This window comes from Pleurodeles waltl, chromosome 3_1, assembly GCF_031143425.1.
Source record: "Pleurodeles waltl isolate 20211129_DDA chromosome 3_1, aPleWal1.hap1.20221129, whole genome shotgun sequence".
Classification (NCBI taxonomy): Eukaryota; Metazoa; Chordata; class Amphibia; order Caudata; family Salamandridae; genus Pleurodeles; species Pleurodeles waltl.
In genome coordinates, this window is record NC_090440.1 from 419013638 (window position 1) to 419026245 (window position 12608).

General features: G+C 42.9%; 1 protein-coding gene across 1 annotated transcript in view; it reads left to right on the plus strand.

The window, feature by feature from the left end:
* Nucleotides 1–12608, plus strand: part of LOC138284181 (aminopeptidase N-like) — a 280304-nt gene that overhangs the window by 113099 nt on the left and 154597 nt on the right. The window contains exons 7-8 of the mRNA XM_069222678.1: nt 10726–10869; nt 11196–11261. Coding sequence (XP_069078779.1) covers nt 10726–10869; nt 11196–11261 — 210 coding nt within the window. The remainder of the gene's footprint in view (nt 1–10725; nt 10870–11195; nt 11262–12608) is intronic.

The window sequence follows — 12608 nt, forward strand, 5'->3', positions numbered from 1 at the left end:
TATGTGAACCCTGACATGCCTGACCCAAATCTAGGGCCCCCTGGATTTGGCCTGAGGCAATCAACAAGGATGTTCACTCGCCCCAAGGCCTACAAGTGCATGCCACTAACCGCAAGGGTGCTGATCACTGCCAATACTCACTCCCATGATTGAAATTGACTATACGTAGCACATTTAATGGTGGGCACTGTAATTCCACTAGGAGACTCCTGCAGCACATCCTCCACCCTGATCCTATAGTGATATTACAGATCAGTAAGCTCCCCCCCAGACAGAGGTGGGAGCATGCACATGGCTAGCTGCACTTTCCCCTGCGTGACTTGGCTTAGCTTGGCTCAGAACCCAGATATGAACCTGCAGTAACAGGGACCAGTCTTGAAGGTGTCAACTACCAGCTTGTCTATTACTCAGGAATCAGAACTGGCTTTTCTCACAGTGTTGCACCTAGAGAGTTCCCCTCCTTGGTGAATATTACCTGCACCCTCGTCCCCACGAGGCAATTCTGGTTCCAAAGGCCCAGATCCTGTTGGGGACATGGTGCATCCTAAATTAAGAAAAATTCCACCCCAGAAGTCCATAATTGCCATGCTTTCAGCCCCACCGACCACACCAGATCTGATGCGTCTACCTGCGAACACTCTTGAGAAACATAAGACTATGTTTGATAAGGTGTTCCAAGATGTACAGAACCCCAAAATTGCTATGGAAATGCAGCTGGGTGCAATCCTAATTGAAATTGGCCTGCTGCATGCCGACCACGCCAAACTTGTGGATTGCGTGGATGGCACTCAATCCACACTATTGACAATCAGCCCAACAGAAAAGATCCCACTGGAGCAGGTCACAGAGCTGCACAAGGAAGTGCAGAGGCTCACGGCAAGGGCGAAAGGTGCAGAGGACTGCTTTGGTAGAATAATGTCTGCTTCTTCAGCTTCCCTGAAGGTGCTGAGAGCCCAAACAGGGACCAATTCATTGAAGAGTGGTTGACAAAGATGGTGCTTGTGGCTAAGGTCGGAAACTTCTTTATTGAAAGAGTACACAGAATTCCAGGGCATCCTCCCCCCTCGGACCTCCTCCATGGCCTATGATAGCATTGGGACAGAGACCTGATATTGCTTATCCAGAACCAAGGGCCCCTGGGCCTATAACGGTGCTCCAATCAGAGTGTATCCAGACTATACAGCAGAGGTATAAAGAAGGTGCAACACCTTGGCAGCATTTAAAACAGAGCTCTGCACCCTGGGTCAATTGTATGCACTTATTTTCCCTCAAGTTACAGGTAATAGACTCTGACTCTACGCATTTCTTTACCAACCCCGCAGAGGCGTGGGACTGGTGCGCTAAAGGTATCCCACCACTCACCAATACTTCTCAGAATGACCTGGGAGGTTTATCAGAAACGAAACAGAAGCAGCACTGATGCCCATGGAAAACCCATCCTGTCCCATGGATGAACAGGCAGCCCGAAAAGGCATGAATAGTTGTTGAATTCTCTGCGCATAGTTTCAACCACTAGTAGCTCCTGACCAAGGACACTGATCAGAAATCAGAGCGCCTGGATCTAGTGTCTTCAGGGAAAGATCTCTAGTTATGCCTTCTGGGAGAGGACCCTGGTCCCCGGATTGCTGAAGTTCCTCTTGCCACACCCTCCTCCTGACCCACATCTCTGTAACCAGCATTATGTAGCCCCAGGACAATGGCCACCTCCAAGTGTTGGGGCAGACCTCCCGAAATATGGTGATCAGGCTCAAAGATCATTCCACAAACATTGACTGACTTTAAGTCTTTGTTAACTTCGTTGATCTCTCCCCCTCAACCAGTGGGGTACTTCTGAATTGACCATTTCCATTGGTGTATATGATGTTTGATATTTGTGCGTGGGTGTTACTTGCATAATGCTCATTGGTGTCTAAGCCTGGAAATTGGTGTTTTGTTGTATTGCAGGTTTTTTGTATTTGTTTTTCTTTTCAATCTGGCTGGGTGGCAGAGGGTGTGGAGACATAAGATGGTTGTCTTAAGTGTACCACTATATCCTCTTATCTATATAACTTGGGTTACCTTAGCACTCTTTCCATTACTAATGCGTACTATATTTACTGTGTTAAGTTAGAATATTAGGGGGATGGCAACACCTGCTAGGCAACACAAGATTTACATGTATCTTTAATGTCGAAATGTGCATATGTCATGCCTCCAAGAAATGCACCTTACCAAGATGGAACTTGAGAAGGTTGCCAAATTCTGGCGAGGTCAGACTTTTGGTACTGTGTATTCAGCTTACGCTCATGGAGCATTGATTTGGGTGGCATCAGGGATGCCTATTGTTCAGCATAGGTCATTGATTTGCACTGAAGGTAGATATGTACTGGTGGAGGGATTGTTGGATGGTCATCCTCTTTTCTTGTTTTTGAATTATGCACCTAACATATGTAGTGGATCCTTAGTTAGTTTTATTGGGAATCAGGAGACAGCTTAGCCTTCTGGCTTGCAGGCCTGTGTCCTGTTACCTAGTGACTTTTAACCTACTTAGCCTGCTTTGTTTTAGTGCATTATTTTTTCCAAGATGGCTGCTATATTTCTAGTTAGGAAGATGTTTTGATTTCACGTTATCAGTGCCACTGTGTGAAAACGTCATTATTGGCGTCAAAGATAAGTGATATACATAGGTATTCACATAATGTACTTTCCCAGTTATGTGTGACAGTAACATAATGTACTTTTCAGGGAATTGTTTATATAATTGCCTCTCCAAGCATGCCTTCTTATCTGTTGTTTGGGAACATACAAGATCTGTATAAATACGTCTCACGCAAGCAAGGATATCAGAGAGATTCCTCCCAGATGCCATCAATGCTATCTATGCTACACGTTGGCTTGATGTGTCCCCACCAAATCTGATCTATAGACCCCATTCCAAGGTAACAAGGGTTGGTGGGCTCTTCTCATTGACATGGTACTGGCAGATTAGGTTTAGCGCACCTAGCTCTCTTTAGGTTGGAGATTAGGTTCATCATGCTAGGGTTTATTTCACACCTATTTTATATCTCATGTTATTGCAAGATGGTGGGGGTCTTTATATTCATGACTCTTGTTCTTACAATTCTGTTTCTTGTATTGTTCATTATCCTAATCATTGCAGGCCATACAATTCACAGTAGATTGCAGTCTTGTTAATAAAACCTATTGAAAACATTACTGCATCTCCTTCATTGCCTGTGTGTGAGACAGAGACTTGTTGCTCATGTGAGAAAAGGGTATTCTACGTTTAACCATGACTCTCCTGAGATGTCGCACTCTTGAGTCCATGCGTAAAGGCTGCCACAAATAACCTTTTACTGTTTGGGTTCTTGGTGAGGTACCGCTTGTGAGCTGGGAGGGTTGGGCTGACAGTTGCGACTTGTTGTAGGGATGGCCTAGTTGCCTACAAACAAAAGTGCTGTCATCCCTAAACCAGCAGTCTTGCTTAGAGCAAGAGTCCAACTACGACACATACACCAAGGTGATTTCCTCCACATGATGTCTCCAGCTTTAATACGTGACCCTCAGACCCCTGGTTTCTGGTGCGGTGACTTTAATTGCGTTGAAGACGCTCTTTTAAAGAGGTCCACGCCCCCACTCCCAGGCACCTGGGGGACATAGGCAACAAAGCACTTCCAACACTGGGCGGCAGTGAATCATGTACATGATGTTTAGCAGTTAGGCTATCCAGCTGACTCAGAATACTCATATTATGCTCCTGGCTATCAGATTCACACAGACTGTTGGCCCTTAAATACAGAATTCTGAATATTTATGCCGGACTCTCTCGGACCAATCCACTTACGGTAACCTTCTGTTGGGGGATGTCTAGATTGCGATCCCGTCCTAGAGACTGCGGACGGAAGCACTAAAGGACACACTATATAGGGAAGCCATTGGCACACAACTCCAGCGATACTTTGCAGACCATGATGGCATGGCTACCACTGGGGGCAAGAAGGGGACACCATGACGGTGATCCTGAGGGGACACTGCAGTAACACCTCCTGGGGTACGAGATCAGTACTTGTGCGCTCGATCATGGACCTTGAAACACAGATACGTGCAGCTGAACTTGAGGCAGTGTCTGTGATGGATGCACTTCTGTGACTGACCACTCTTCTCCACCAATATAGAGAACAGACTCAGCAGTTAAGCACCATTGATTACAAACTTGCAGTGGTGCTTCATCACGCAAAGGGTGATAAACCAGGGTGAATGTTAGCATGACTCCTGTGGTCGGAAATCATGCAGACAATTGTAGGCACCATACAGGATGATGAGGGCCACATAGTGAACACACAGGCAGGCATTAATGGCATATTTGCTAGCTATTATGAAAATGTATACAGCCCGCCTACCAAGCCCAACATACCAGCTCTTGAAACCTTCTTGCGTGAGATTGCCCCCCTTCAGTTGACATCACTACACCTACACCTACTAGATTTAGAGAAGTCCAAACAAATAGATGAGATTCAGTTAGCCATTAAGCAAATGGTGCAGGGTAAAACTCCAGGCATGGATGCATTCCCAGTAGAGTTCTATGACATGTATCACATCACCCTCACCCCTAAACTACTGCGATGTCTCAGGAAGCACATATATGGGGCATTCTACCCACGTCCCTTCGAGAGGCCCTCATAGTGGTATTACCAAAGCAGGGTAAAGACCCACTCTTGGTGTGCTCATATCGCTCTCTTTCCATGCTCAACATAGACAACTGAGTTCTAAGCAAAGTTCTCACCAACAGACTGCTCCCTGTGTTAGATTTTCCAATGCACCCCGACCAGTAGGATTTATTCTACATAGATCAACCGCGTATAATATACGTTGACTGTGCCATATTATGGATTCAGTGATGGACGTGGGGCTGCCCCCAGTGATGATTTCCCTAGATTTCGAGAAGGCCTTTTGTCACATTGGATTGGACTTACTTATTGCACATGTTGGAGACCCTTGGCTTGGACCCTAAGCTTCTTAAATGGATCAAGTTACTGTATGAACCTCTGCAAGCCAGGGCACTTGCAGGAAGTTGCATTTCACACACCTTCCCCATTAAAAGAGGTACAAAGTAAGGTTGCTCCCTCCCGTCCATCATTTTCACTTTAGCAATTGAGCCACTGACTGCAGTGTTTGGGTGCTGGTTCTTTCCTTACTTATCATACAGATTGTCAGGAACACATGGGTGGTGGGAGATGTAGAGCTACCCCTTCACCAGGGACTATGTTGTTTCCCTACCAATGGAGTGGGCCAAAAGGCAGTGTAATTTCTGCAAGTGGTCCTTTTGGCCCCAGGAACTAAACAGACGCTCAAGAGAAAGACTAAATGGGAAGCAGACCTTGGCACTGTTCTCACGGATAAACAATGGTCCATTGCACTGGGCCACGCCAAGCAGGTGTTTCACAATGCATGACTTAAATTCACACAATTTTAATTTCCTCCATCAAACCTATCTCACTCCGCACCACCTACATTGGATTTTTCCAGGGACTCCACCTACCTGCTCCAGGTGTGGACATACTTGTACCACATTTCTGCACACGGTCTGGGAATGCCCGCCCCTAACGTGTACCTGGACCCAAGTACTGGAACACACTTCAGGAGTACTCAGCATCCAACTCCCCCAGATCCATTGTTTTGCTTATTGGGGATCATTAAATGCTCAAAATGCTCTAAATTTTATTTACGAATTACAGATCTACCATTAACGCTGTCTAAATGCCTGATAGCCATTTCTTTGAAAGGCAACTCAACCATCTGAGCCTTCAGTATAGCTCTGAATAACATATAACTGGGCAAGAGTAGAGACAGGCTTTAGCAGATGCTTCGGACACAGGAGAGCTGGAAGCATTGAACTTTGGGACACATGTACAAAAACTCTTTGTAAAATTACATACCACTTCCCCTTGATGTGTCATTCTCCCTGCCATGAACGTAAACTGCACATATCACTCAGAAGGGTCCTCCTCTCCTCCCTCCTCACCCCCTCCCTTCTTACCATCTCAACTGTCATGAGCTCTATGGCGATGCCCCCCATACACGATCTTAGATAGACTATCCCATGCTCCACTAGATGCCTTACGGCAATTGTTGATATATATCCCTCCCTGTACCCATCAGATCGGGGGGGGATTCTCCCTCAGCCTGTTTGCCAGTGTTATGATTGTTGAAATAACTATGGTTGTTACAATGGATCTCTTATGGTGCTATCAGCCTGTAGGATTTTTTAATATAGCAGCTGACACAAGATACCCAATCCACCATGGACCTACAGAAACAGTGACCCTTTATATGATTGCTTAATTTGCTGTTTTCTGGGGCTATTCCAATCACAGTTTTTTCATATCTATATGTTGGAGCTTCGAGAAATACCAATAAAGAGATTTAAAAAAATAAAAAAGGATGCCAGGTCTAACATCAACTTTTTGGTCAGAGCTAGAACAGACACCCACCCCCAATACATATGCCAAACTTTGGGATCTTCATCAATAGCAAACTCAACATGACTGCCCAAGTCACTGCCTCATGTTTCCACACCCTGAAAATCGTGAGGGGATTCTCCCTCCACCTGTTTGCCAGTGTTACGATTGTTACTATGACTATGGTTGATACAATGGATCTCTTATGGTGATATCAGTCTGCGAGATGTTTGAATGTAGCAGCTGACACATGATACCCCACCCACCATGGAACTAAGGAAAATGTGACCCTTTATATGATTGCTTCATTACATATATCCTGAGGCTATACGAACCATTGCTATTTCAAGTCAATGCCTTCATTGCTTCATGTTTCCATACCCTAAAAATGCTGAGGAAGATTTTTTAATAGATCCCATTCAGCACCTAGAAAACCATCACACACACACTGGTTGCAAGCAAGCTGGACTGTGGGAACCCCCTCCATGCTGGGATGAACAAAAATTTCACCTGAAGTCTGCAGACCATTCAGAATTCAGGGGTTAGAATCACTCTGCACTCACATCACTCCATACCTGACTGAGCTCCACTGGTTTACAATTCAAATTCCTCACCCAAACTTTCAAGGCACTGCATAATACAGGCCCAGAATACCCCATCAATCGCATTGTTTTCACAAATCTTTCAAACACCTTCGCTTGGCTGGACTCCTATTACACAAATCTGAGGAATAGGGCAAACTAGATCTGGCAGTTAAGGCTTCTCCTACATTGCTCCTAAAGCATGGAACGACCTGCCACTTCACATAAGTCTCCTTCTTAATTATTGATTTCCACAAGAAGCTGAAGACATGGGCTTTCTAATAGTCCCACTAGGCCCTAGGTGTGCCTAAACTCACACCTGCTCAGCACCACAATACCCTACTAGGGGATGGTGTATTCTACTGATCTGCATAACATAACATAACATAACAGAACACACACATATATGTATATATATATATATATATATATATATATATATATATATATATATATATATATATATATATATATATATATATATATATATGTATATATATCTATTGGAAAATTTATAGTAAAGATTTAAGACTATGTAGTTTTATATTATGTTCTGTTTTGTGTGTGTTTTTATAGCATGCTAATCACCTGTGAGGGTATCTGAGTGCTCTGTAGCAGGTGTGTGAGGCCTGTCCTGGGGGCTTACTCAAAAAGCCAAGGCTTCAGCTTTTTGTCAAAGTCCAGAAGAGGAGAGGAGGCTCTGATGGGTTGTGGGAGGCTGTTCTGTGCTTTAGGTGCCAGGAACGAGAAGTTGCGGTCTCCTGCTCTGCTTTTTTCGTATGAGTGTGTGCTAGTGCAAGACCAGCAGTGCAGTTTAGTGCCTACATAAGCCAGATTTTCTCACGAACAAAGAGGTCTGGTCTCCATTCTCAAGTATTTTTCCTCAACAACTCTCCTGGCTTCAACCGATTGAACTTTCTAAACTTGCCCTTTGTATGTTTGGCTCGATTTCTGACTATTTTACCCTTATTTGTCGAGGTGTTCAAATGTAGCTTTTAACATACTGGTGAAATAAAGGATGTTTCTTTTTTCTTCCCCTTTTCCTCTCCTGTGGGACTTTCTCCTCCTGAACAGACATTGGAATGTAACCAGGGTAGTATTCCGATCGTGTAGTCTAACGCATCACTGATTTTGAAAGTTCCCCTCTTTGCAACCTCTGTTCCTTATACACAGTCCACAGGCATCTTCATACATTATCTACTCACAATACGACATAAGACTCTCTTTTCTCTAGAATAATTTTGCAATGCATATCTGGATGCAGAATTGAGTGGGAATGAGAGAATTTCTGGTAGCCCACCCACGACGTTGTCTCTCTCTCTCTCTCACACACACACAAACGTCACAATTATTTAAACAACATGAATACGTTTTGTGCTAAAATCAGTTCAGCATGAGTTATGGCTGTGAAAATTTAAGAGAAAATGCTGCTATTGGAGCCTAGTACGACTCCCCGTAATGTGATAAGATTTCACAACAGGCATTATCAATGATGTTGCAGAAGATAACATTGTTGCGTTTTTTCAAAACTGTACACTGACAAGGGAAATGCAGACTTTTTCTGTTTTAATCTCAACAAGAACATGTAGATGTTGACAACTGTATAATTGGCTTTCACCTACGTTTAATACTCCTGATCATGTGTATTGCTTGTGAATGTAAATACAACCCCCTTCATTCACAATATCATTTCTGTAATGACGTCTAGCAGCTAGCATGGGTACTGCAGCCATACATTTGCATACAGTATCATTAACGATCACTAACAATTGTGATTGTAGACCCAGCAACCTTTCTTCACTTGTTAATTTCTGCTGGATAGGTAGGTGCTGGAAGTTATGCTGTAGCCTGACACCGGTATTAAATGTTTGTGAGGAAAGCTATACATTCTCATTTTAATTGCAGCTATACTTACTCTTTATATAGGCTCTGGAGGGACACTTACGAGTTCACAGAGGTATTGCATGAATAGATATGTATGACAGAACTTTGGCGTTTCCTCTCTATATAATCTCAAATTGAACTTCACGTTTTTCAATACTTATTGTGTAGTGGGACGCCGTAAAAAATGTCACTGATGTTTTATCAATGCTTTTATAAAAGGAGCTAAGAGTAGTGGATTTTCAGAAGATTTAAGGTTGGAGAGCTAACCTTAACTTTTGAAACTGTGTCAATTTGAGCCTCCTTTTTTGAAACACGTGTAATACAATTGAGCATGAAATGATGTATGTATGTAAATGGTTTGTGCATAGCGTGAATCTAGCCAAAATGCAGTGGAGCACTGAGCATGGTCAAAGACAAGCATAAAGTCCATGAGTAATAAGAGAGGAAGCCGGGTCATGGACTGTTATAAATTGTCTAGGGTAAGGTCAGTCCTGCTATAAATTTTTTAGATATGGCACTGTAATCTCTTCCGCTGGCCCTTGATGTGTGAGGCATACACAAAAATCTTCATCACATAATTTTGTGTCTGTGCTTTCGACAAAAATAGCAATCCATATATAGGCCACAAATAATGTAACAGAAGGTTTTGTAAAATTTCCCTTATTTTTAATGCATATTATTTTGTCCAGTCTCCTCATGTGAAGTAACATTCACAAACAGACATCAATTCCGATCTTAATCATCCTGATGTACAATTTTTTTCTGCGATCACAAACCCTGTTGATTCGCAAAAGTCAAAATGTCTGCAAACACAAAAGGTCTTTTTTTATTTATTAAAACTCTTTTATGAGTTATACTTTTCTTTCTGACTCCTATAAGGACTTACACATATGTGTGTGTGTGAAGCGGCATCCCTCTTTTATTTCTGATTCCAAAAGGAATATATCAGTGGTTGATGACTTCAATTGATTACAAACATAATCCATTGATGAGCTACTACCTCCTGAGTTGTGGTGGGAACCAATTTGCAAAGGGGAAAGGGTCGACTTAGGTCGGCCTCCCCCTTTTGGAATTCGGATGGCAGCCTCAGGGGAGTAATCAGTATTCCAGTAGACTGCCTGCTCACTCTGAAGTTTGCCAAGATAAGAAATGTATTTTTTTAAAGCACCACTAGTTCTTATAAGGAACACAGACTGCTTTTCAAAAACTGTTCTGGAATACAATCATAAGTACGGTGATCTTGTCACAAGACACCATTCTTGTGATAGTAGCCAGTAACAGTGGGTCACAAATTGCCACTTATCTAATGAAAATTAATTTGGCAGTTCGTTCTGTGAACCTTGTGATGCAGTGGGCTAAATTACCTGGTGACTGTACGAGTGTCAGAGAGGCAAGGGATGAGTCAGAGTGGAGGTCCAATGGCAGCAGTTGTCAAGTAGTATTAGTCTACCTCCTCGCAATCCCTCTCAAAAGAAACATTTTCCAACAGCCACAATGACAGTTGAAGATGACTTTTTGTGAACGGAGCTTTTAGTACAAGATACCAGTCCATTCGAAAAAGTTGGTGCATGAATTGCGACCACTCTTTGCAAATAGAATAATACATCATTAGGACTTACGATTGGTGTCAGGGAAGATATACTTTGCATAGAATGGTAGCAGTACACAAACATAAATTAGGAATATTTGTCTGTGCATATTGAACAGGAAAATTAATTGCATGTGTAGAAACTGCAAAGTAACTCAGGTAACGTTCTACTACGATACGAGCAGCTTCTGCAACTTCCTAACTGCATTCATTAATTTCTCCTAACCTTCTGCAGAAAGATCTCATCGTGCTGAATGATGTCTATGTGGTTATGGGCATTGATGCACTGGCATCTTCTCACCCCCTCTCATCAAGAGAAGATGAGGTTAACACCCCAGATGAGATACATGAACTCTTTGACTCCATCACCTATAGCAAGGTAATGACACCTAATCAACATTTGGTAACCCTTCGAGTAAGAAAAAAAAAAAACAGTCTCCCTGAAATTGACAAACATGCTTGCCTTGGTGCTGATGAACAATTTCTACACAAAGGAAAGCTCAAGGAATACCTCACAACATGACATATGAGTCTGTTATAATACACACGTGTCATACATGCCCTAAATGCTCTCTACTGTGATCTTGCTTTTTTATTTACTTAGGTTAGACTGTCTGACTAGTAATTATAACTGTTCATCTGTATCTTGTGTTCGTCTCACTTTTTCCCTCTCTGATTGGTTTTTATGTTCTTGTGTGTTGCTAGGGAGCGTCAGTGATTCGGATGCTTTCAGAATTCTTAACAGAACCACTATTTGTGGAGGGGGTAACTGTAAGTATGTAACAGACTTGTCACCGACAGAAAACACTTCTTTTCCACTTCTAAACAAGTACAAGAGCATATTTGTATATGACTTCGATACAAAGTCATTACCTTTAACTGGGGATTTTATTCATGCTTCACTCACCTTATGACATCACAGCCTGGGAAGCAGTAGAAAGCTACGGAAGGACAAATGTGGTTCAACCAGTACAACTCGTCTCCATAGCCTTGAGGAGTATTTAGGAATGGAGGACTGCAATCTGCTAAATCAAAATGGGATTGAGGAGGATGGCAGGCATTTTCTAGTTCTTATGGGAAGACAAACGACGAGGAACACCACAGAGAGGTAAAGAAAGGTAGGAGAAAGCCAGTTATTGCGTTTCTACATGCCTGTCAAGATAAGGCTAGAGGTAATCCCTGAAGGAGTAGGAGGAGGTTGCCCTGACGCCACTATCTGGAAGGAGTGATATAGTATAAATATGCCCTTTTAACCGCTGGCCTATGGTATTATCGGGGTGCAAGGTTCAGGGTGGGACACCCAAGATATACCAAACTATAACTTTTTACAAGGTTATGGGTCTTTGGAAGTTAGGTAAAGTCTTCACTCATGAAACTGAAGTAAGTAGAGACACTGTGCCTTCACTTTATCAAGGAAAACATTCTCCACCGGTGCAGAAATAAATATTCGTTTTCCAATTGCAGGATATCACCTTCAGCAGGGAAGACATCCTGAGGTTGTAAACATCTCAAAAGTCTGCATGGCCACTGGAAGATAGGGTCAGAGGCACACTAAAGACTCCAGTCCAGGGAGGTGGGATGGGGTTAGACACAGTGGCGGAGGCAGTGAGCTAGATCAGCCGGGGACTGTACGATTCGCAAAGGTAGGGCAGATGTTATTGTGGAGATCCAACAGTGTCAGTTGTCAAATAGTTTAACTCTAACTGCAACTCCTTGCAGTCCATCTCAACAGAACGAGCGGTTTCCCCCAGCCATGAATGCTAGCCGAAGATATCTTTTTCCATATGTACCCTATCAGCTTTGTGCATCTCGATTCCTTCAAAGTTTGTAAAAGAAATACATTCAGTTGCAAGTCATATTACTTCAAATCTTCGCACAGTTCTAGAGTTGTTCACCTATATATTATTTGCTTTCATCTTATATTACCTGCCACTCCACTGCAGAAAACATCCCCATTTGGCGTACACTTCTATTGGTAACATTAACCAGACAAAAGACACAGGACTGATTAGTGCAGTATTGGCCCAATCATGACCTGGCGAGAAAGTACATATGCATTAGAGAGATTTATTTAATATTTTTAAGACTAATGGGCAGCTATGAACCACAGACTCTTTG